The sequence below is a fragment of the Anolis sagrei genome, chromosome 1, assembly GCF_037176765.1.
Source record: "Anolis sagrei isolate rAnoSag1 chromosome 1, rAnoSag1.mat, whole genome shotgun sequence".
NCBI classification, from domain to species: domain Eukaryota; kingdom Metazoa; phylum Chordata; class Lepidosauria; order Squamata; family Dactyloidae; genus Anolis; species Anolis sagrei.
The window spans coordinates 193,372,893-193,398,894 of record NC_090021.1 but is presented as its reverse complement, the minus strand read 5'-3'; the positions used below and the strand labels follow the sequence as shown (position 1 = coordinate 193,398,894).

The window sequence follows — 26,002 nt, the reverse complement described above, 5'->3', positions numbered from 1 at the left end:
TCAGTATAGTTGCCATTAATTATTATTGGCGGCAATAAACTATAGGTAAAGGTTTTTCCCTGACATTAAGTCCAGCTGTGTCTGACTCGGGGGGTTGGTGCTTATCTCCATTTCTAAGCCAAAAGAGCCGGCGTTGCCCATAGACACCTCCAAGATCATGTGGCCAGCATGACTGCATTGAGCGCCGTTACCTTCCCACTAGAGTGGTACCTATTGATATACTCCCATTTGCATGTTTTCGAACTGCTAGGTTGGCTAAAGCTGGGACTAACAACGGGAGCTCATCCGCTCCCTGGATTCAAACCTGTGACCTTTTGATCAGCAAGTACAGCAACTCAGTGGTTTAACACACTGTGCCACTGGGGGCTATAAACTATAATAATTATAATAAACTATAATCTCTTCAAAATGCAACTGAAAGCTAATTTTAAAAACCTAATGCCTAGAATCCACTGGCATACAGTAGAGATGGACATCCTTGACTATTTTGTGCTTGCATGTGAGGATGGGATAGAAGTGCCTGGAAAAAGGAAAAGACTGGCTAGGGCACAAGAGAGGAAAGGAGGACCCTGTTGCCCTACTTGACCAAACCATTATGGACTCTTACATGGTGAACTGGGACCCTTTGGAGGAAGGAGCGCATTATAGGAAATTTGATCTCTACAGGAACTTAAAGGAAGACCTGCAGGACTGTTAGGTTGTTACTGTGCCTAATAAAGGATCTGCTGCAACACATGGAAAAACAAATAGATTTTAAAATCTATGCCTTCCTTTCATTTCTCTGATGACTCAAGTACACAGTCTGGGTTCAGTGCAGATTATGGTCTCACAAGGTGTTTCGAAAGTCCTTATTTTTCATCCTGCCCTACAACTCCCAGAAATCCCAGCCAGTTTACCAGCTGTTAGGATTTCTGGGAGTTGAAGGCCAAAAACGTCTGGGGACCCCAGGTTGAGAACCACTGACCTAGATAATATCTTTAAGAACCTTCTTTGGTATCATCTTTTGTTGTATCATGAAGTTTCAAACCAGGCCTAGAACTGAGCTTATTACAAGCAGTATTGCATTATGGTTCCTCCTTCCTTTCCCCTCAAAATTATGCCATTGTGGTTGCTTTTTCTTTTGCATAACTCACTGTTTTGTTTTAAGTTTTCCCCTCCCTTTGCCATTCATCCCACTTTTTGTTTTTTGCTTTGTCATGTCATTCTTCCAGGAGTGGTTCGTGCAGAGCAAAGGAATCAGACATATTATGATTTTGGTATCTTTGATGATGGGCCTTATGAAGTTGGTGATGAGAGCCGGCGAGATGAGAGCCTAGTTCCTGTGCCAGCTAACAGTTACTTAGGTAGGATTAAGCTCTTCAGAGATCTCCAGAAAATCACTACCCAAACATGGAGCTCTAGCATAAGAATAATTCAGTTATGGACTCATTGCATTTTAAGCCAAGAGTTTGCCACTTGCTTCCTCCACCTACGTTTTTTTACAGCTGTTTTGGATATGTCGGATGGTACTCCGGCTGAGGTACACCTCAGAGCTGCTAATATAATGAGTCTTTTACGAGCAACGACAAGGACTTACAGGTTCTTATGCCATGATTACTGTAACCCCTCACACATCGTAAGTACTGCATGAGGATTGGTAGGTCAGCATCAATGGCCTCAAGCACGTTGTGCTGGCAAGCCTATGCCATTATGGTTGGGAATGGCAAATTTGCAGTGACAGCATCCAAATAGCATTCTGGAATTGTGAACCAGCTCTGGAGCTTTCTTGAGGTGCTTTAAGGTGTGCTCTTGAAAGATGCGTGTGTCGCATGGAAATGGCTGGCTTGCTTTTAGATGTTTGCTTTTTAAAGTATGGATTGACACAAATGATAAATCTGTGTAGCACTTGCAGTGAAATAGCCGGGTCTTGATGCAAACAGTAAAGCAAACAACATCATTCATCTTTGGGATCTATATCATTAAAGGAATCTTGAAGGAGCAATTGTCAGAGTGACAGGACTAATAAGGCAGCCTTGGCTTGAGGCAGCATGCAGAATGCTTGGCTCAGGACAGTCCTTCGCTGTTAAAGACTGATCCAGGGAGAAAAGGGAAAGCTTTGGCTGTGCGAATGAAGATTTCTAAATTCTGGGAGTGACTTATTCCAATTTAGTGTGGAAACTGGGGCCATTTCCATCACTCCACCACCCTTCTGCACTATAGAGATGTTCATATGCTTAGTGTCATATGTCCCCCTACCTGATGTGAACATCTGTAAATGTTCTGGGTATTAAATGACAACAGGTTAACATTGTCCTTTCAGCCTCACTGTCTTTGCTCTTGTTTGGCAACAAGCATTAGCTGACGGGTTTGCATTGACATAAAGGATGTGGGCTCCGTGGCAATCCTAGAAAATGTGCGGTCTTTCAAATATCAATGGACCCATCATCCCTATCTGCCATAGACAGAGATGAAGAGTGATGGGAATCAAGAGTCTAGTGCCTAGAATGTTCCTATTTTGATGTTATCTTTTCCATGTGGGTCTGGGCTCTAAAAGCTGAAGAGAAAGCATCAGAAAAGAGTTTCCAGTCTTCTGAAGACAAGATTAAAATAAAGACAATACCACTTTGCAATATTTGCTAATAATAAAGTTTAATTTTGAATCTTCTTTATTCACATTTCTGCACCTTTTCTCTGGAGGCTTTTCACTGTTCTGCTATCGCTTGGCCTATATTAAAGTACATCTGCTGCTCCTCAGGTTGCCCGTGAAGCACTGTGTTGTTATGCTCTCTGCTTAACCTGTCCTCCTTTCTTTTCTGCATCTTCTTTCTGTGCTCACATTTACAGGTCTTCTTTTTATGACAAGTATCTCTTATGCTAACCCCGATCAGTTTGTGTACAAAACTCTGCCTCCCAACATCAAAATAGACAAGCCCACTGATGTGATGACGAATAGCTACCTAGGTTTGTGACCTCTTAAGTGATGGTCCCTGTCATTTTCTCCATGGCATTCCAGACTTGCTGACATCATCATATGATTTCCATTACTAAAGTCATGCATGTTATGGAAGAATTTCAGATTTGATGAGAAACTCTAGGGAAGCTTCTGGCTCCTGGTGAAGAAGCAGTGCAAATTGGGCTTTTCAGTTGCTCACTTGGCTAGTTGGGGCTTGTGGCACTTTGGGTTGGCAAGGTCAAATGAATCACTGGTTATTTGCCACATTCTATCCCTCAACATGACAATATGACAATTCAGTGATCACATACAACCCCATGTGCATAATGTGTAGGTCTGCCTAGATAATTGGTTAAAGGTTTTTCTTTTTGTTTTGTAGCGGACATGGTAGATGCTTATATGCTTTTACAAATAGAAGTGCTTTTACAGGCACTTTTCAGAGTTGTGCTGATGATTTTGCCACTGCTTATTTTCTTAAGTTTCAGCTCATTGTGTGTTATCCCCATCCAAATCCCATAAAAGTCAATGCAGAGGATGGGATTGTTCCCCAAGAATAACAAAAGGTCACTTGGCATGCTTAGCAACGCATGCCATTTTTATGGAATCTGAAGAGCATGACTCATTTTTCAAGTGTTTACATTCATGTAACATAGGGATGCTATGTTAAAGTGGTGCTAATCACAGCTTTTTGAAGTAGTCCGAATTTTGGACATCACCATACCTAAAGTGGACCAAATGTATGTATTCCAAAGCTGGAGAAACTGGGGCCTGTGGTGTCTTTGTCGTTTCCTCCTACCCTCCCTACTGTTTCCAAAATGGTCTGTGCTGCTGTAAAATTGGAAGTAGATGTACAGGTTTGTGTGGGTGTGGGAGGAAAAAGACACCATTATCCCAACACATTTGTGTTTCTCTTGAACATCACCATCTCACACATTTTCTCTTTCTCTTTTAAGATTCTCCAGAAAGAGAGAGAGAACACGGAGAGGGAGAAAGAACAATAGTACTGTATTGGAAAGATCTTAATAAAGCTCTGGATCTGTCCACTGACAATTTGCAGAGACAGGTTTTCACTTAAAGTGTGCCTACTATGTAACATTACATAAATTATTTGGTTTAAAGTATATGCGTAGATCGACACTACTTTCAACCACCACTTTAACATAGTCACTGTTATGGATGCTTTAAAGCTAGTGGGAAGAAGAAGGGACAAGGAGCAGAGACATGCTTCCAACTCAAACCAACCCACAGAGAGATGCCAATATTCTGCCCCCCCTTCCTTCCCACCAGTGATGTGTGTGTGCCCTTCCTATAGAACAGTGGTTCTCAACCAGTGGGTCCCCAGATGTTTTGACCTTCAACTCCCAGAAATCCTAACAGCTGGTAAATTGGCTGGGATTTCTGGGAGTTGTCGGCCAAAACACCTGGGGACCCACAGGTTGAGAACCACTGCTGTAGACTAATGGGGTTATGGGACATTACATTTGGGGTTCCCCTGTACATCATGCTCTCTCCCATCTGAATGGAGGAGCAATGAGTGAGGCATGCCTCACTCCACTAATGTTGTATTTGCTACTCTTACCGCTTTCAACAGTAAAACCCTCAATTGTTCTTTTGTGTTGCAGGTTTTTCTCTGGATTCTGGAAAAGGTATCGTTTCTCAGGAAAATCTCACATTTGTTTCGGGAGCCCCCAGAGCAAACCATAGTGGGGCCGTTGTTCTCTTGAAAAAAGACAGTGATCTGCAGAGGGCGCTGTCCCTTGTGCATGTGCTGGAGGGTGAGGGGCTGGCTTCTTCCTTTGGCTATGACGTGGCCGTTGTGGACCTCAACAGTGATGGGTAAACTTTCTTCTACTCTACTCCTTTTCCTATTCTGCTCTATGGGATGCAGGGTAGCCCCCCCCCCTCCCTTATTTATTTATTTATTCTAGTTTGTTTCCCACTTGTCTCCTTGTACAGGATCTCTTCTAGAAAGCGTGAGAAGTTAAGCTGTTTCTCATTAATTCTGTGTCCCAAGAAACAGCAAAATAAGCCACAATACAATTACACCATGCAACAAAATCTGATTTTTTTTTCTGTTACTGATATGAAAGTGTTATTGCTGCTTAATTATGTACTTACTAATTGGTTTTTTAGAATGTTATAAGCACATCCCACTGGGGCCAGGCTTGGCACAGCAGGCTAAACTGCTGTGCTGCAGAAAAATCTTGCTGAGTCAGCAGTTTGAGCCCAGGCAAGGTGAGCACCCATCGTTAGCCCCAGCTCAGCTGTCAACTTAGCAGGTCGAAAGCAGAAATGCAAGTACATAAAATAGGTACCGCTTTTAGCGGGGATGTAATAAAAGATGCCCTTAAAAAGACATCGATCGGTGGAAAGCTCTTCGGCATAGAAGATGGAGCTACAGCACCCCTTCCCCCCACCCATGCCCAAAGTCGAGCATAGCCTCCCAAGATGTTGGAAATAAGATGGGAAAAACTGCCTTTACCTCAGTTTGTGTTGTCTGTCTTGTATAATCGGAATTGAATGTTTGCTGTATGTGTGTTCTGTAAGCTTCTTTGAGTCCCCTTCAGGGATAGAAGTGCAGGGTAAAAATACTGTAAATAAATAAATAAATATACCCCAAAACCTTCATTTTTGTGGCTGCTACAAACTATGTTGAATTGGTTGAGACTCGGTGAGATATTCATTGAAAAACTAGACCAACAATTTTTGCAGTTTAATAAACTTTTTCCATGTTTTTATGATAGAACCAAATAGCAAATGACATTTATAACCCAGGAACAGACATCATGTTACATAGCTTTATGTTAAAAAAAAAACCTTGCCAGTTGCCTTCATATTTAACTAAAAGGTCATTGAGTATTTCAAATTCCCTGTATGTCCAATTGAAATGGCTAAGTAAGGAAATTTTGCCATAGAGCAGGAAACTGTAAAGACCATCTCTAGGATGGTCTTTGTGGTTGTTTAAAATGTTTTAAAATGGCATGGTATGGGTATCATTTCTGCAACTTTTTTGCTCCCCTCTGGGATATTTCATGCCCAGGAAAAGGCTTTTAAAACAATAAAGTGAACAGAAATAGCCCACTTTATGTCCCATAGTTTAAAAAGGCCTTTCTTGGGCCTAAAATGACATGGAAAACATTGCAATAAGCTGTGTTTTTTAATCACTGAACACATTAGAACAGTTTTCCCACTTGCTTCACACTATTGCCTTCAAAACATTGTTTAGTTTACATTGCTGTTTCTTTTGTTTGTTTTTTTCTCAGTTGGCAAGATATTGTTGTTGGAGCCCCACAATATTTTGACAGAGATGGTGAAATTGGTGGCGCCGTCTATGTTTACATTAATCAACGAGGAAAGTGGGAAGGAATAAAGCCAGTTCGCCTCAACGGATCTGCAAACTCCATGTTTGGGATTGCGGTTGAAAATATTGGTGATGTTAACCAAGATGGCTTTCCAGGTAAGGAAGAATGGCATTTGCTACAACATGGTCAGTCAAGAGGACTAAAAGATGGATTTGATGAATGAGTGAGGATTTCTCCACATTTCCAATAGTTGAGTTTCTCTATGAGTTAGTGTCCTTGAATCCAACAATACTCTTTTTTGTGTAGTCATTGTATTTCTTACTATATTTGCACTCTGCATTTGCAGACAGTTAAAATCATCATCGTCCCATATGATGCTTCTAGTTTCCAGATCTTTTGAAACTCAAATATGTCTTACACAATGTATGCCTGGTGAACACTGCTTTTGTGAAATGTTGTGTTGTGGGCATATGATGATTGTGGTTTTAGATTGGCCTTTAACATAGTTGTTTCCCTCTCAGCTTATGTTTGTATGTACTTAATTCCATGTTTTGTTGGAGTTATTAGTTGTGGTTTTAGAATGATAAGATCCCCTTTTAAAACTATGTCTCCCTCACCTTGAACATTTTTATTCTTTTCTTTGGAAAAAATAACAGATATTGCTGTGGGTGCTCCATATGATGGTGATTTTGGCAAGGTGTATATATTTCATGGCTCCAGGAATGGAATAAATACAAAACCAGCACAGGTACCAACTTGTAATATCTACTATCTCTAGTTGAATGAAAGTCCTCCTTGTATATTCAGTTCCTCTTAAACAGCAGCCTGCTCATTTTTCTCAGCCACCAGCATCTGTCCTTCATTTGGTTTTTTGAGATTCCAGCTGGTATTACATTCTGTACATGAATGAGCTAATTGAAAATATCTGCTCCTCTAACACACATCATTTCTGACAACAGATGGTGCTGACTGGTTTAATCACACCTGAAGAATCACAGTCTTGGAGTTTTTTCACACTGTAGAATTACAACACTCTGTTTCACTATTTAATAGCACTAGTTCCATCCTATGTGTTTGTCATTTAGGGAAGACCATTTAGATGGTTTAGCCAGGGAGCTCTTTTGGTGCCTCACCAAACTATAAATTCCAGAATACCACACGATGCCAATTTGGGGGTATTGCCCCTTATTCCACCATTTTCTCTACCAGATGTTAGGTTCTGCCTAAATCTCAATTGCCGTTATGTGTGAATATGTCCACAATCCCACTGTTACTGCCAAGATTGATGACTTTCCCTTATTTCCACCTCTATCACCGAATGTATGGTCCTCCTGCCGTGGCCACCATTGTGGGATCAACTAGCTGTCCTCAAGTTTCCTGTGCAGAACATTATGCACCCTCTGTCCCCAGTAGACACAAGCTCTCTCCTGAATCCAGGCCAAATGTGTGTGTGTGAATACTCTTTATTGAAAGAAGTTGAACATAAGAAAACACAAACAAACCTTTCACTCAAACTCTTCTCTACAAAAATGGCTAACTTGGACACACACCTTAGTCCCTAAATGTGAATGGCTTAATCCTAATCCCCACTTTTTTCCTCCCCACTATGCCAGTCTTTCACATTCTCAGATGTCAGACCAGTTGTCAACCCCCAATCCCATTTGACTCCCTTCAATCCAACTATCACCACTCATTTACAATATTCCATTCACTCATCACTCTTCTCATTACATGATGCATGAGTTACCTACTACACCACAGAGATGTCCCCTACTTTTTGACTCATTGTTTTTCAACTTCTGCTGTTTCAACAGCACCATACTTTCAAAGCGTAGTCTGCTCTTTTGATCACATTCTGCTTCCCTCTCCCACTCAGTCTACTATGTATGTTGGTTCCCTTGCTCTCTCTCTTTAGTCAGCACACTTTTCTCTCTCTCAGGCTGGGTCTATACTATCATATAATCCAGTTCAAAGCAGATAATCTTTATTCCGAAACTGGAGTATATGGCAGTGTAGAAGGGGCTTCAGTTGACTTATTGCCATCTAGTGTTCAGTCTTGCATTTGCAAGCTAAAAACAACACTAGATTTGAGTTCCCAACTCTCTTTGATTTTTGACAATGCCACCACCATTATCATCTTTATGTGTACCCTACCCCATCTCCCCAAGGGACTTGAGATGACTAATTCTTAACCTGTTGACTAAGCAGGGAATGTTTGAACTGACAAACCCCAATTATTTACTGTATAAAACATTTTTTAAATAAGTCCATGGTATCAAAGCAGCTAAGGTGGCAAAAGTGGAATCAGGGTACTATAATTTCGTTGTGTGAAGGAGCTCCTAATCTAGTGTTTTCTGTGAGACAGGCTTCCATCCCTGCATTCTTATTTCCCGTAGGTCTTGTCAGCATCTTTTCACCCTTTTGTCCTATAACTAGCCACAACTAATGTGTGCTTGTGTCTTCCCCTGCATGTTGTTTTACTGCATAGCCCTAGTAGTGGGAGAGGATGGCTGTTGTAGTTCATCAACATATAGAGGACCACACATTCCCCATCTTTGTTTTGGTCCTGTTTAGATGACTATGTCTCACTCACATATTCAGTGAACAGATGAGGTTGAAGGGGGTTTACGTCAAAAAACCATGCTTCTGCCCCAAGCAGCCATGTAGGTATAGTTGTATCTCCATTTGTCTGGAGCAGTAACAGGAACATACACCTTGGTTCACACTACATACATTGAAAGTCTTGGCACAAGGAGAGGGGTGGTTAACAGAAGCATTGGGAAATTTGGCTATTTGTCTTTCTCTCTCTCCAGCATTTGCTGAATTAATGGGGAGAGTTGCAGTGCAGCCTATTTCTAGACTATCAGGTTGGCCAGGCTGGAAGAAGACACATTGTGTTCAATAGTAAGCAGTAGTTTCAGTGAATACAGGAAATGTTAGTCCTGTGTTTCTGTGAGCTATTCATCACATTTAGGCTCCTGAAACAATCCTATTGATTTCAGTAGAAGAGAAGCAGATCATGCATGTCTTTGCGTGTGTACTTTTTATCAAGAGTCAACCCCAATGTTTTTATTTCTTTCATAATTTTTTCACTAAAGATTCATATTCTTCCCTTCCCTTTGGAATCATAGCACTGTATTACTTTGTTATGAGCATGAAGCATGACCTCTAATCAATGCAGATATGATACTCCCATTTTTGTTCCTTCCTAAATACTATTGATTCTTCCCTTTTCATTTATGAGTGTTATACGGAAAAGAAATCTGGGGAAAAATTGACTAACTGTTCTGAACATTCATTTATAAAGTCTTAACTCAGTAAATCAATAAATGTACCAGGAGCATATAATAATCTCAGACATCACTCAGAGAAGCATGAGTAGTTTTCCTATATAAACCTGGGAACCTATGTGTTAGGACTGATCAAGGGACTACAAGCTGCGGTACAAGCCAGCTAAGATCAAATAATAAGTTATAACTGGTGGGAAATGAGGCAGAACAAAAAACAAAACAAAAGATACATGCAGACTGTGTTGTCGGAGGTTTTCATGTCCGGAATCACTGGGTTACTGTGAGTTTTCCGGGCTGTCTGTCCATTTTCCAGAAGCATTCTCTCCTGACTTTTCATCCACATCTATGGCAGGCATCCTCAAAGGTTGTGAGGTCTGTGAATACATGAGGTTGAAGGGGATTTACATCAAATAACCATGCTTCTGTCCCAAGCAGCCATGTGTGTATAGTTGTATCCCCATTTGTCTGGAGCAGTCACAAGAACATACATCTTGATTCACATTGCATGAAGACTGCTTGAGTGAGTGAGTGAGTGAGTGAGTGAGTGAGATCCAGCAGGTCCTAACACTATGATTCGGTATTGTCAGACACCCTATTAATCTAGGACAGTGTCAGGACCCCTTGGGAGGAGGTTGTGAAGGGGTTTCAGAGAGATTGCCAAAACATATTTTGATGGCCTTAGAACACCCTTTGGCATAGTCATTTGGGTTCATGGTGCTCTCCGGTTGTAGGTGAACTACATCTCCCCTAAATCATTGTCAATTCATCCAAAATCCCTCTAGTATTTTCCATTTGTTGTGGAGGTTCTGTGTGGGAAGTTTGGCCCAATTCCATTGTTGGTGGAGTTCAGAATGCTCTTTGATTTTAGGTGAACTATAAATCCCAGCAATTACAACTCCCAAATGACAAAATCAATTAACCATTCCCCAAAACCCCGCCAGTATTTAAATTTGGGCATATGGGGTATTTGTGCCAAATTTGGTCCAGTGAATGGCAATACATCCTGCATATCAGATATTTACTTTATGACTCCTAACAGTAGCAACATTACAGTTATGAAGTAGCAACGGAAATAATGTAATGTTTAGGAATCACCACAACATGGGGAACTGTATTAAGGGGTCGCAGTATTAGGAAGGTTGAGAAACACTGATCTAGGATGTCTATTTTATCATATTTCCTCTGTGGCTTTCTTTGGTAATGGCTTTGCTTTTTCCTTTCTGCTCCTTTCCCCTCTTATTGTTGATCACTCTCTGCATTTTAAACTGCTGATGACTAACACTGCTAAATGTGCTATCTAACCTAATGTTCTTTATTTTTGGTTTTTAGATCCTTGATGGCGAAGCAAACAAAATTGCATTCTTTGGTTATTCTATCACTGGAAATATGGATCTAGATAAAAACTCCTATCCGGACATTGCTGTTGGATCTCTTTCAGATTTTGTATCTCTCTATAGGTTAGTTGGCTTAGAAATTAAAATGACAAGAATATACAGGTATACCTTAGTTAACAAAGATGTGTTCCTGGGCTTTACTTTTTTAACAGTAACATGGGTAGCAGAAAGAATAAGATTAGGTTCATCAGGAGCCTTCAGTGGCGCAGTGGATTAAAGCACTGAGCTTCTGAACTTGCTGACCAAAAGGTTGGCAGTTGGAATCCAGGGAGCCGGATAAGCTCCCACTGTTAGCTCCAGTTCTGCCAACCTAGCAGTTCGAAAACATGCAAATGTGAGTAGATCAATAGGTACCGATTCGGTGTGAAGGTAATGACGCTCCATGCAGTCATGCCAGCCACATGACCTTGGAGGCGTCTACAGACAACGCTGGCTCTTCAGCCTAGAAATGGAGATGAGCAACAGCCCCCAGGGTCAGACACTACTAGACTTAATGTCGAGGAGAAACCTTTACCTTTACATCAGGTTTCAGCAAAGCTTTCAATTCAAAACTAAAGTTATGCACATGTGAAAATGAAACCACCAGATCAGATAAGCTTTGTATAAATCATATTTTGAATCTTTCTAGAAAACACTTGAAATATTCTCCCAAAATTCACATTTTCCTCCAGAATGATTTCTATTTTTGTGATGAAGTGTATAGATTTGTGTTTTTTCAACTTGCCAGAGTAGCTGATACAGTGAAATCAGTTAGAATAGAACCCTATTCATTCATGGGCCAATCTTTATTGTGTTGTTTATTGCAGACCTGCTGTTGCAACCCAACTCTGAAAGTCTTTCTCTGACCCTCCTTAACTTTTCTTCCAATACCAATGCTGCAAAAAGCTTCCATCTAGTTGGAAGACAAAAAAAAAGGGGGGGGGGATGATAAAGTTGGCCTTCTACAAAAAGACTTTGTGCAGTTAAAAGCTTTGAACTAAAACATGAGCAAAATGCAATGCTTCTTTACCTATTTGTTGTTTTGTGCCTTCTAGTTGTTGCTGACATATGGGGCCCCTACTGTGAATATGCCATAGGGTTTTCTTGGCAAAATTTATTTTCCTTCGCCTCCCTCTGAGGCGGAGATGGTGTGGCTTGCCAACAGTCACCCAATTTCCTTGGCTGAGGGAGGATTTGAACCCTACTCTCCAGATGCATAGTCCAGTACTCAAGCCACTATGTCACTATGACTCCCTTCTTTCACTATATACCAACATAAACACTTCCCCTTTATGTAGTATTGTAAATGTAATGGTTCTTTCTTGCCTTCTTCCTTCCCTTCAAAAAGATCGAGGCCTGTAATAAATGTTAAGAAAACCATTGAGATATCTCCAGACAGAATTGATCTGAACACAAAGAACTGCCGTGAACCTAGTGGGATTTGGTAAGCAATTGACTTTTCAAATTTGTTTCTAGTTTAAACAAATTATTGTGTACTTCTTAGAGGAATAACTATAGAAAGCATTGCACCAGAAAAGATACTTTTTGGGACTACAACTCCCAGGATCCCTCAGTAGATGTGTTGGCTGTGGGGTTTTAGATATTGCAGTCCAAAGAATTGACTTTCCTAAGGTTTGATCCAAATGACCAGCCACTGCCAGAAGGGACAGAGAGTTTCATCTATGCAGATGATCGTGCCATTACCGCTCAAGCAAGGAGCTTTGAGATGGTTGAACAGAAGCTCTCCGAAGCTCTAAGTGCTCTTACTGCCTATTATAGGGAAAACCAGCTAATCGCTAATCCATCTAAAACACAGACATGTGCCTTTCACCTTAAGAACAGACAAGCATCCCAAGCTCTGAGGATTACCTGGGAAGGAATCCCACTGGAGCATTGCAGCACACCCAAATACCTGGGAGTCACTCTGGACCGTGCTCTGACCTACAAGAAGCACTGCCTGAATATCAAGCAAAAAGTGGGTGCTAGAAACAATATCATACGAAAGCTGACTGGCACAACCTGGGGATCACAACCAGATAGTGAAGACAACTGACCCTGCGCTATGCTACTCTGCTGCTGAGTATGCATGCCCAGTGTGGAACACATCTCACCACACTAAAACAGTGGATGTGGCTCTTAATGAGACATGCCGCATTATCACGGGGTGTCTGCGCCCTACACCACTGGAGAAATTACACTGTTTAGCCGGTATTGCACCACCTGACATCTGCCTGGGAGTAGCAACCAATAGCAAAAGGACTAAGGCAGTGACATCTCCGGCCCACCCCCTGTTTGGGTATCAGCCAGCACGCCAATGACTTAAATCAAGAAATAGTTTTCTAAAATGTACAGAGACAAGGCAGAGACATCTCCAGCTCATCCCCTGTTTGAGTATCAGCCAGCACGTCAATGACTTAAATCTAGAAATAGTTTTCTAAGATCTACAGAGACACTCGCTGGAACACCCCAGCAAGCGAGAGTCCAAAAGTGGCAGGCTCAAACCCAGAACCTCAACCAATGACTGATTCCAAATGAGAGACTCTCTCCTGGGCACACAGAAAAATGGGAATTTTAGAAGGCGCTGAACAGACTGCACTCTGGCACCACGAGATGCAGAGCCAACCTTAAGAAATGGGGCCACAAAGTGGAATCCATGACATGCGAGTATGGAGAAGAGCAAACCACAGACCACCTACTGGTCATGGGGGTTCTGTGTGGGAATCTTGCCCCAATTCTGTAATTCGTGGGCTTCAGAATGCTCTTTGATTGTAGGTGAATTATAAATTCCAGTAACTACAACTCCCAAATTTCAAGGTCTATTTCCCCCAAACTCCATCTGTGTTCATATTTGGGCATATGGAATATTTGTGCCAAGTTTGGTCCAGGTCCATCATTTTTTGAGTCCACAGTGCTTTCTGGATGTAGGTGAATTACAACTCCCAAACTCAAGGTCAATGCCCACCAAGCCCTTCTAGTGTTTTCTGTTGGTCATGGGAGTCCTGTATGCCATGTTTGGTTCAATTCCATCATTGGTGAAGTTCAGAATTTTCTTTGATTTTAGGTGAGCGATAAATCCCAGCAACTACTACTCCCAAATGACAAAATCAATTTTTTTAGTGATGGTCACTCCTTGGGTTAGTAGGTGTCTTGCAACCAAATTTGGTTGCAATTTGTCCAGTGGTTTTTGAGTTATGTTGATCCCACAAATGAACATTACATTTTTATTTATATAGATTTACCAGTAGCTGCTGCATTTCCCACCCTCAGCTTATACTTGAGTCAATACAGTTTCTCAGTTTTTTGTGGTAAAATTAGGTGCCTCGGCTTATATTCAGTTTGGCTTATACTCGAGTTTATACGGTAATTTCCCGAATGCTGATGAATCAGATAAACCCAGTCTGTCCATGCTGTGCTAGGGGTGATGGTGAAAAAAGTGCTGGTCCTGTTCCCATGGAAATCCTTTGCCCTTAGATTCTTAGAAGGCACTCTAACAGCACCAAGTGGATTGGCTACCCGCCCCCCAAAACATCAATATTCCACTTCATCTTGAACTGCCAGCAACTCTTAATACAGTATATTTTCTTCTGAGCTTCCTTTATAAAGCCACTTCTGCATTCTTGAATTCTTACAGTATGAACGTGAAAGCCTGTTTTGAATATACAGCAAGTCCCAAGGACTTCAATCCCAAAATAGGTAAGTTATGGTAATAATGCTTGTCTGTTGCTAAATCGTTATGGGTGGATGATTTCAGGAAGTCTGTTTTCTCATTTGACTTTTTCATGTGTTCATTCAGCTATCACGTGGAGACTATCCAGCATGTCATATGATTGCTCACAGTGGCTATTCATGTGACACTGTGGTTTTCCAAAGGGAAGTTAATTTAAAGGCATTTTCCCCAGCTTTTGTGCTTTTTACGGACTTGTTGCCCGATTAAAGCAAAGCACATGGCATGTTTGTTTATCCCAATGAATATCCCACAACACACTTTTAAGAGCAATGAAAAGACAATTAACAGGAACCAGTATAGATCTTCCAGCAGAGAGGTGACTTAACTCTCATCAGCATTATATATTCAATCAATTACCTGTTTGAAGGAAATAGTTTCTATCCCCCACACAGTTGTAGCTATATACAATTTCTCAGTTTTTGGGTTGCCAAAATCACAGTTCATATATGTGTTTGAATTATTTCTTTGGTTTGAAAGGGGAAAGCCTCCAAAAAAATTTAAGGTACCTACCTCCCATTTAATACATGATATCTAATGTTCCTACAACATTCCTAAAAAGCCAGTTGGGTGCCGTGTCTTGCATTGTGGCCGGTGATCGGTGTGCTCTGTGCTTAAGTGGCATGTTTTAAGAGGAGTGCATGGCAAAGTGGATACAGGGAAATGAGTGATTTAAGTAAGGCATCTGTATCATTATATTGTTTTCAGAAATACTTAAACAGATCTGTACTAATACATCTACCACAGTTTGATGTAGAATGGTTGGAAATGGTTCAGGTCCTGACTATTTGAAAAACTGCATCTCTGTATACAGACCACCATGAGCACAGTGATCAGCGGAGGAGGCCCTGCTCTTGGTCCCACCCCCATCTGAAGCGTGGTTGGTGGGAACAAGAGAGTGGCCTTCTCCATGATTGCTCCCTGCCTCTGGAATTCCCTCCCTAAAGAACTAAAAATGCCCCCCTTTCTCCTTTAAAAAGCTTCTGAAAACTCATCTATGCACTTTAGCTTATGGACAGGAGGAGGACTGATTACATTTTGATATAAAACCCCTGCCAAAGTGTTGAATACCTACCTTGGTCTATTAACTTATACCATCTTAGCTCTAATAATCATTTTAGTCAAACTTTTAAAGAGCTTTTAAGAAATTACTATGTTGAAAAGTATGGGTTGTAGTATGCTCTGTTGATTTATGTTGTTATATTAACTTTTATTGAGTTTGTTTTTGATTTGTTACATGTTGTTCTTGGTTCTTGGCATGGAATGTTTGGCACTGTGTTTTCTACTGGAAGACACCACGAGTACCCTTGGGGAAATAGGGTGGGTTAAAAATAAATTATTATTATTATTATTATTATTATTATTATTATTATTATTATTATGTGGTGTTCGAGGTCTCTATTTCTCTTTCTAATAGGGGTAGTATGGTTAAAACACAACTTAATATGCTTGATTTCTCCTCTCAATCCATCCCTCACCCCACCCCCAGTTCTGAACTATGCATTTGAAGCGGAAAATGAGAGGAGGCAGTTAGGTTGGCCATCCAGAGTGCATTTTTCCAGGCGTCAATCTGATCGGTTTAGTGGAACTGTGACACTTGCAGGGCAGAAGAAGGAAGAATGTGTGACTACGACACTAGTATTACAGGTATGATGAACAGAAAGGGATACATAATCTTACTTCAGTGCTGTTTTTTCTTTGCTTGTCTTTTGTAACTTGAGATTAGTTTATGGATGCCCAACCTGTGTCTCAGGGAACACCAGTGAAAAGGCAATGTGATGTAGTAGCAAGAACTATAGGATCAAAAAGTCCAGCATTCAGATCTTAAGTGCAATGCCCAGTAAGAGACCAGTCTTGAGACGTGTTTTGAAGGTCAAGAGAAGCATGTATATTGCCTTCAAAGTACTGTTTCCTTGCCTGATCACCTCCCCAATCCTACATTACTAATCAGTAGCTGCTCCAAGCAACTGAGGTTAATTCTTGTTGATTTGGATGCAGCATACTCCTGTTTCCAATCTCCCTCCTCCTGGTGATCTCCGGTGTCACAATTAGAAGGAAGATCCCTGTTGTGGTCACTAGTGAGTGGGATAGAAACAACAGGCTACTGCATCTTGATTGATAGGAGAACAAACTCCAGTTGCTTGCAATGACTGATTCCTAGTAAAGCAGGGTTAGAGTACTCTTATGATCATGCCAATATTGCCACCATTATAAATACAATGTGAATCAGTTACAGATGTGTACACTAGTGAATTCCAGCCAATATTTGTATTCTGCCTTTTTTCCATTGAGCTCACTATGTGATACATGGCTATAGTGTCCCCCAGTTTAACCTCATAGCAACCCTGTAAAGTAAATAGGATGAAAGAAAGTGATAAGTATAAATAGAAATATGTCAACCTATAGATCCACAAGTGGCTTTGTGAAGACTCAGGCTACATGCTGTAAATATATATATAAATGTTCTCCTCCCTACTGTAATTTTCAGGATTGGTATCACTGATAGGGAAAAGGAGAGGTGTCATAGTCCCAATACACATGAAAGTGCAAGGAGGTTGGCAAGCTAGATTCTGATAAATGTAATATAAGGCTTGGGCCTTAGTTCTCTGAGATGCATACATGTGATCACATGTTTTGAATGAAGATGTCCAAATGGGTGCCTTCCTTCAGTGGAGCTGATTTGTCTCTCTAGTGTGGTGTATGTAGTTCTGTTAATTCAAAATACTTGGTCCACCTCAGCATAATGATGTTGGAAATAGGCATGCTGTCACATTGTGACCTTGCCATTACAATCCAGTTTTACAATAGCATTCTGCAAACTCAAAATTTCTCTGATTCCCAGCCTTTATTTGGAGACACACAAGTTTGAAGTAAGGTGGTTTGTTACCAAACCAAGTAGGAACTAATTCCATGCTCTAACTTACCCTTCTCTTCCATATTACTTAGGATAAGATCAAAGATAAGCTGCGTCCGATTCCTGTAACCGTTGGAGTGACAATTAATGGCTCTGAGTCCAGCTCACTGCCCAGGAGGAGACAAGGAAGGTCACTGCCAGAACTGGTTCCAATTCTCAATTCTAATGAGCCAAGTACCATTAGATCAGAAGTACGTTTTTTCTTTTCTTTTTAATCCAGAGGGGTTTTTGTATTAGTTTGTGCTGCACCTTGTTACCTAAACAACTTGCTCTACTTCTATCTGCGGATAGTTAACATTCTGTTGTCTGCTGGAACTCATACTGAGACAGAAAAGAGTGATGTGGATTTGAGTATTGATTGGATGGAGTTTTAATGCTAATGGTTTATATTTTTATGTCTATTTAACTATGTTTTTAATCGGAGAAATGTTCTATTTGATTATGTTCTTATTTTAATTGTGTTTTTGTTTGATAGATTGTTTATTTATTGTCTTATGGACATTTGGTCTCAAGTAAGCTATCTTGAGTCCCTTCGGGGAGATGGTGGTGGGGTATAAAAAATTAAATAATAATAATAAAATATTATTTATTAATACTGACACAAAAACACAGTATGACACAGCAAATGAGATATATATGCTGAATTTTGTGTCACAAAATCACAAGTCGAACACTTCCCAAGCATCTAGGACTGTGTTATGTATTTTTGAATGATGCTTGCAGATCCAAATAAGGTGGCCTTTTGCAGTTGACAGATTGTGATTTTGTCAATCTTTATTGTTTCCAAATGCTGGCTGAGATCTTTTGGCACGGTGCCCAGTGTGCCGATTATCACTGGGACCACTTGTACTGGTTTATGCAGAGCCTTTGAAGTTTGATTTTGAGGTCCTGATAACGGCAGAGTTTTTCCTGTTGTTTTTCGTCAATTCAACTGTCACCTGGTATGATGACATCAACCATCCAAACTTTTTTCTTTTTCAAAATTGTGAGGTCTGATGCATTGTGTTCCAAAATGTTGTCAGTCTGGATTCAAAAGTTCCACAGTATTTTTGCGTGTTCATTTTCCACTACTTTTGCAGGTTTATGATCCTACCAGTTCTTTACTACTGGCAGGTGATACTTGTGACATAAGTTCCTATTACTATTATTATTATTATTATTATTTGTTGTATTTTAACATGCACAAAATACATCACCTTCTCAAAAGGTTTTTTCATCCATTTTGTGTAAAGGTTCAAATGTAATTTCAAGGGAGTGAACATTGCTACAGGCATGCTGGCAGCACTATTCTAGGTGCTGTAGTTTTTTTAAAAAACCTTTGCCAGCTATACATTTAACAACTGTGCTGAGAAACTGATATTTGTCTGTATGGGCACTGAAGTCATTCTATATTAAACAGCTGATATCATAGAATAATAAGAGTTGGAAGAGATCACATGGGTCATCTAGCCCAACTCCCTGCCATGCAGGATATAACAGGCAGTGTCTGACTGAAAAAGATTTCATCCATGTGGCCTGTATGACTCTAGGATCCTGACATCACTCGGATAATGTGGGATAGGATCTAAAACTGCAGCTACAAGTCTCCCCTGGCAAAATACAAATAATGCAGCAGTTTGTGAGAAAGAATGCAGAAACATTAGTAGGAAGTGGCTGCAGAGATGGGCTGAATGCTACATTGCAGTGTGCTTATTTAAATCACTGTTTTAAATAAAATGCACCATTTGAAATCTTAACTGCTTGGCATGGACCCTTTGTAGGTGCAGTTCCTGAAAGAAGGTTGTGGATCAGACCATATATGCAACAGCAATCTAAAGCTTCATTACAGATTTTGCACTAAAGAAGGCAGTGAAGACAAATTTTCATACTTCCCAATGTAAGTCTTACAGCATGTGTATAATGAAAGTGACTTTTGATTCTTTGAGACCCATTTATTTACATTTTTAAATTCATAAATTGTGACTCATGCTATTTCTCCAGGGAAAACAATGTTCCAATGCTTGTCCTCAAAGACCAGAAGGACATTGCCCTTGAAATCACAGTCACAAACAGTCCGTCTGATCCAAAAGATCCCCAGAAGGATGGTGAAGATGCACATGAAGCCAGATTCATTGCCACCTTTCCAGATAGTTTGACATACTCTGCTTTCAGGGAGCACAAAGGCTTTCCAGTAAGTGTTCCAGAAAGTGACGAGACTATTCAAAGATATTGCTGCTTGGATTACCTTTGAATTAACATTCCTGTCCTGTTTAATATAGGAAAAACAATTGATTTGTGGTGCTAATCCAAATGGTTCTCAAGTCGAGTGTGAACTTGGAAATCCTTTCAAGAGAAATTCTAATGTAAGTAATATTTTCTTTCATAGCCTGTGCAGGAATGTTTGGATGGGAAATAATGTTTTCTGGATTTCCAGTAGGTCAGACAGACTTCCTTCACTCCTAAATTAAAATCTGATTCTTGTTTCATTTTGATACCCTTAATGAGCTTAATTTTTTAGTAGTACAAGAGTGAATATTACTTGCTGCCAAAAAATGAAGTTTTGCTGTAATCCTACCATCCAGACAAGACAGAGGTATTCCTGGTCAGTCATAAGGCCAGGCATGGTATAGGGTTACAGCCTGTGTTGGATGGGGTCACACTCCCTCTGAAGACACAGGTTTGCAACTTGGGAGTGATCCTGGATTCATAGCTGAGCCTGGAACCTCAGGTTTTCGGGGTGGCCAGGGGAGCATTCGCACAATTAAAATTAAAACTTGTGCGCCAGTTGTGCCTATACCTTGGGAAGTCAGACTTGGCCACGGTGTCCACACTCTTGTTACATCCCAAATAGACTACCGTAACACTCTCTACATGGAATTGCCTTTGAAGAATGTTTGGAAGCTTCACATGGTTCAACGGGTGGCAGCCAGATTGCTCACCAGAGTGGCACACAAGGAGCACACAGCCCCCCTGTTGTGTCAGCTCCACTGCTGCCAGTCTGCTACAGAGCACAATTCAAAGTGCTGGCTTTAGCCTATAAATCCCTAAATGGTTCCAGTCCAGCTTAACTATCCAAACACATCTCCCTTTATGAGCTAGTTAGAGCATCAAGATCAGCTGGGGAAATCCTGTTCTCCGTCCCGCCACCGTTGCAGGTGCGATTGGTGAGGACGAGAGACGACCATCTCGGTGGTGGCCCCTCGGCTGTGAAACTCTCTCCCCAGTGAGATTAGATCACCCCCCTCCCTCCTGATCTTTAGAAAGCAACTAAAAATTTGGTTATGCAAATAAGCATTCGGTGAGAGACAATAATAATGTAGCAGATGGATGATAACTGCAGGTTCAGTGCAGTTTAAAAATGTTTTAGGATTATATTGATGGTTTCTAGTTTTTAATGGTTTAATTTATACTTGTATGCTATTGTATTAGATGTGCTATACTGTTTTTATTGTATGTGAGGCATTGAATCTTGGCCATTTATTTGATGTGAACCACTTTGAGTCCCTGCAGGGGTGAGAAAAATGGTATATAAATGTAATAAATAAATAAGAAATCAATCAATACCAGTACTGTTATCAATATTGTTTTATTATTTTAAGGTTGCTGTTGTCTCCCTAGTTAAGATTGAATGTATATGGCACATGTGACAAAAATGACAAATTGAATTAAGAGTCTGGGAAGGAAAGCAACAAGACAACTATTTCATGGAAAACTGATCTCTATATATGGTTGAAATGACAACGCTCACAATAAAATCAATCCATATATGCTCTAGAGTATAAAATAACCTATTTAGAAATAATTGAGTTCAAGTTTGCTTGTGTATTAATATGAATATAAGAATGCAAAAAATGAGTGAGAAAAGAACACCAATATGAGTTGCTGCAAGAGTCACCATTATCTCATCTACCATGATTTTTAGCCTTAAGAAATGCCTGCTAACATTTAAAGCATATCTATCTACTTGTAATGTATCACCTATTGCACATTTGTCATATTAAATTCATGTTTTGAAATATATTTTAAGGATTTATTCATTTGTTCTTGTTTTAGGTAACATTTTATGTGATACTAAGTACAACTAAAGTTAATGTCGATACAAGGGATTTGGACATTAATCTGAAACTGGACACGTAAGATTTTTCTTCTTTTCATTTGCAAGCACCAGCTTCCTCAATACTTGAAAATGCTTTGAAATTTGGTTGTGAACACACTTGTTTTTTAAAATGCCCGTGTTTCCTTCCTTTGTTGTAGAACAAGCAATCAAACTAATTTGGATACAATTACTGCGAGAGCTAAAGTAGTTATTGAACTGCTTTTGTCACTCACAGGGTAAGCATCATAGTTAGCATAACAAATCAATGCTGGAGACATCCTTTATTATGGTCATTAAACTATGATGTTTCTTTGTTCAACAGAGTTGCTAAGCCTTCCCAGGTGTATTTTGGAGGCAATGTGATTGGTGAAAGTGCGATGAAAACTGAAGATGACATTGGTAGTTTAATTGAGTATGAATTCAGAGTAAGTGCAAAATATTCAAAAACGGGGTGGGGGGGTGTTCAAATAATCTTGCTCTTGTCTTTGCATTGTAAGACATTGTTTAAAGACATTTTTTTTCATAACAGCAATATCCCTTCTAGATGCTGTGGTGTTTTGACACATGGCCATCCTAAGACAAATTTATCACAGGGCTTTTGAGGGGAAAAAAATCAGAGGGGCTTTGCCTTTCTCTGAATCTAGGGCCCCTTCTACACTGCCATATAAAATCCAGATTATCTGCTTTGATTGAACCGGATTATATGGCACTGTAGACTCAGCCGTAGGCAAATAATGTATATTCCGAAGCTATGGGAAAGTATAGTTAAGTAGCGTAATGAAACACGCTACTTAACTGGGTCCTTTTTAGAGTCATGAATTTTTTCAGGATTTGTTAGTAGTAGTCATAATATAACAACAACAACAACACTTCATTTATATTCCGCTCTGTCTCCCTAAGAGGACTCAGAATGGATTACACAGATAGGCAAACATTCAATGCCTTTAATAAAGTGAAATAACAATGACGTACAAATACACAGAACAAAGGCAAAGGCTTCCCCTTTCATTTCTGTCTTTCTGGAGGCAGTGCTCAACTCTGGCCATGGGGCTCTTGTTCCATTTCTAACCCGAGGAGCCTGTTGTTTGTAGACACATCCTGGTCATATTTTGCTGGCATGGCTGCATGGGTGCCTTTATTACCTTTCCAATAAAGCAAAACCTATTGATCTACACATATTTGCATGTTTTTGTATTGTTAGGTTAGCAGGATCTAGGGCTAACAGTGGGAGCTCACCCTGACAGCGGTTTCAAACTGCCAACCTTTAGGCCAGCAGATTCAGCAGTTCAGTGGTTTAAACTGTTGTGCCACCATCTCTGGCTCATGGCTCAAAGCTGGTCATATCACAGTCAAAACGCAAACATTGCAAATTCTCTTCATCTTTTTCTTCTAGATCTCAAATTCTCCAGGAAATATTTAACTTCATTAGATTTCCCTAAACAAACAAAATCATCACAAACATCTTGATATTGCATGCTCATACAATAATGAGAGATGCTAAATTACATTGCCCTGTTGTCATTTTAATCCATGTTTCTTTTAGGACACTTAAAGATATTAACATGAACATTGGAATGGCTGCTTTTATATCGCGATCTTTTCTCTTCTCTTTATTTAAAAAATGCATGCTTCACAATGTATGTGGTTACATAGGTTTACTGTATGAGGAAATGCATCTATTTTCAATCAAATGCTTCCTGACAGATAACGAACTTGGGCAAGCCACTGAAGACATTTGGTGCAGCCTTCTTGGATATATCGTGGCCGAAAGAACTGAAGGGAGGGAAGTGGCTTCTGTATTTGGTATCAATACACTCCAAAGAATTAGGAGAGCTCCAGTGTGAACCTCCACATGAAATAAATCCTTTGGGAATTGAGGTAAATGATCACATTTTTTGAATCAAATTACCAACCATGAAATCAGCAGCATTCATTTTAAAATGAAGTATGATGTTTGGTGCATTTGCTTGGCTTCTTAGATCTGGAATGAAAATATCTAATATAGAGAGTGATAGTGCTTTGGATTCAAACTGACTAAATTGCTTTGGTACTAGACTGAAAGGTTAGAATTCTTTGTGGGTTGTGTTCCCAAAGGCTTTCATAGCCAGAATCATTGGGTTGCTGTGATTTTTCCGGATTGTATGCCCATGTTCCAGAAGCATTCTCTCCTGATGTTTCTATGGCAGGCATCCTGAGAAGTTGAGGGGTCTGTTGGAAACTAGGCAAGTGGGGTATATATATGTGTGGAATGTCCAAGGTGAGAGAAAGAATTCTTGTCTGTTTGAGGCAAGTATGAGTGTTGCAGTTGGCCACCTTGGTTAGCATTGAATTGCCTTGAAGTTTCAAAGTTTGGTTGCATCCTGCCTGGAGCAAGAATCAAGGTAGCCAATTGCAACATTCACACTTTCCTCCAACAGACAAAGAGTTCTTTCTCCCATTCCACACATATACAAACCCCACTTGCCTAGTTTCCAACAGACCTCACAACCTCTGAGGATGCCTGCCATAGATGTGGGTGAAATGTCAGGAGCGAATGCTTCTGGAACATGGCCATACAACATGGAAAACTCACAGCAACTTTTTGTGGGTTGTTCTAGAATCTAATGCCATTTCTAGCTAAATAAATAAATACCTCCTTCTGCTCCAAAAACCAGTTGTGTTTTATAGAACTCTTTTATTTCTGGTTCATTTTTAATAGACCTCTCGACATTCAAGGACAAAACGTGAAGTTGCAGAGAAGCAGACAGAAGGTGGCAAAGGTTTTTCTTTGTTTTCAGAAAGAAAATACAAGACTTTGGTAAGCACATATTTTCACTTAGCTGCAAATTGCTTTTGGACCTTCCAACTTAGTTCAGGGAATGTGTAATGGTGTATATATAGTAAAATAACAACATAAATTTTGCGTTTATTCTGTTTTCCAAAATGCCAAGCTATATCAAATGTAGTAAATGTATTAGTAAAGGTTGAAAAGAAGCCTAACAGGAAAATTGAGTGGAATGGGGAAGCCTCTTCAATTTTCCAGCAGTGTGGGGAGCGAATCCTTTAAGCTGGATCTGGCTGCTCCTTCATGCTTCAGAGGTAGGGCTCTAACCTGTCAATCAGAGATCAGATCATTCAGCTTGCTTCTAAATGTCAGGAGCTAGGCCTTATTTGTACTGTGGAAGTAGATGGTTCCATCTGTAAGGATGGGCCATGTTAGATATTTGGCTGATATTGTGGTGGCTGTGCAGGTGAACATTTCCCTCTTATCCCTTTTGATTAGTAGGAGCTGTCTCCAGAGCTATGCAGTTAGATTACACTCTTAGCCAAACAAACTTTTGTGGTCCAGAACTTTGTCATATGCAGCACTAGAAAGGTGGGAATGTGCCTTAGGATGACAAGGTTGAGGAACCAGGCGCAGACTGAAGGATTCACATACACAGACACACATATATACAATTGCAGAAAATGAATTTTCACAGTGACCATTTTGCCCTATTAGAATCAGTTTTGCCTCAGAATCTCCCTTCTATTGTAGGATAATTGGCAGAAACGGTGACTCTCTATAGTAAGCGATTATATAAATATTTGGTGTATTTTAATGCAGGAATGCAATGCGGAGGCAAATTGTGTCACCATAAGGTGCCCCTTGCAGGGTTTGGATAGCAAAGCTTCCATCATGCTGCGTGCAAGATTGTGGAATAGCACTTTTCTTGAGGTATGTTCTGCTCATCTATTTAGCATAGATTTGAATTCTCTCTCCTCTGTATATATTTGGTTTTTCTAACTAAAGCATTTCTTCTTTCCTCTTTCCCTCACTCCCTCACCAGGAGTATTCCAAAATGAACTATCTAGACATTCTTCTTGAAGCTTCAATCTTCATTGCTGCTGCAGATAATATTAAACTGGAAAATCAAGCTACTCCTGTGAGTCCAAAACATTTCTTTGATTATCATGGCTATATATTTGATAAACTAGAAAGTGTTTCTATATTGGAAATTAGTGGAGTGTGTCCAAAGCAGCGCACACAAATGGCTGATCACCTCCAGTTTCAAAATATTCATAGATTCGTTGTCATCTGTTAGCACTCAAGGACTTCATGATTTTGTCAATTGGTTTCCAAAGGGAATCCATAGTTCCAGGAGACAAACTTCCATGCTTTGCTATTGAGAACTGGTAAAATACCTTTAAGAAGGACAAAGGGCCGTATTGGCATATTTCACAGGTCCACATTGTTTTGGTTTTTTTCCAAACTGTAATGTGTTTTGGGGTGTGGAATTTTTAAAAAAACCACAATAAAATTTCATACTACAGATAGTTAGAAGAGACCTCATGGGCTATCCAGTCCAACCCCCTGCCAAGAAGCAGGAAAATTGCATTCAAAGCACCCCCGACAGATGGTCATCCAGCCTC

General features: G+C 40.1%; 1 protein-coding gene across 3 annotated transcripts in view; it reads left to right on the top strand.

Moving 5' to 3' along the window:
- ITGA6 (integrin subunit alpha 6) overlaps positions 1–26,002 on the top strand; it is an 80,477-nt gene that overhangs the window by 42,712 nt on the left and 11,763 nt on the right. For 2 of the 3 annotated variants that reach the window (XM_060779116.2, XM_060779123.2), the window contains exons 5-23: positions 1,212–1,343; positions 4,555–4,768; positions 6,196–6,389; positions 6,891–6,982; positions 10,854–10,981; positions 12,246–12,341; positions 14,529–14,590; positions 16,111–16,268; positions 17,568–17,726; positions 19,296–19,411; positions 19,516–19,705; positions 19,794–19,877; positions 21,568–21,647; positions 21,769–21,846; positions 21,933–22,035; positions 23,315–23,488; positions 24,309–24,407; positions 25,197–25,307; positions 25,420–25,515. In XM_060779116.2, the coding sequence (XP_060635099.2) occupies positions 1,212–1,343; positions 4,555–4,768; positions 6,196–6,389; positions 6,891–6,982; positions 10,854–10,981; positions 12,246–12,341; positions 14,529–14,590; positions 16,111–16,268; positions 17,568–17,726; positions 19,296–19,411; positions 19,516–19,705; positions 19,794–19,877; positions 21,568–21,647; positions 21,769–21,846; positions 21,933–22,035; positions 23,315–23,488; positions 24,309–24,407; positions 25,197–25,307; positions 25,420–25,515 (2,366 nt within the window). Of the gene's footprint in view, positions 1–1,211; positions 1,344–2,823; positions 2,941–4,554; positions 4,769–6,195; positions 6,390–6,890; positions 6,983–10,853; positions 10,982–12,245; positions 12,342–14,528; positions 14,591–16,110; positions 16,269–17,567; positions 17,727–19,295; positions 19,412–19,515; positions 19,706–19,793; positions 19,878–21,567; positions 21,648–21,768; positions 21,847–21,932; positions 22,036–23,314; positions 23,489–24,308; positions 24,408–25,196; positions 25,308–25,419; positions 25,516–26,002 lie in introns of all 3 variants that reach the window. The other variant, XM_060779133.2, reaches the window with a different exon arrangement.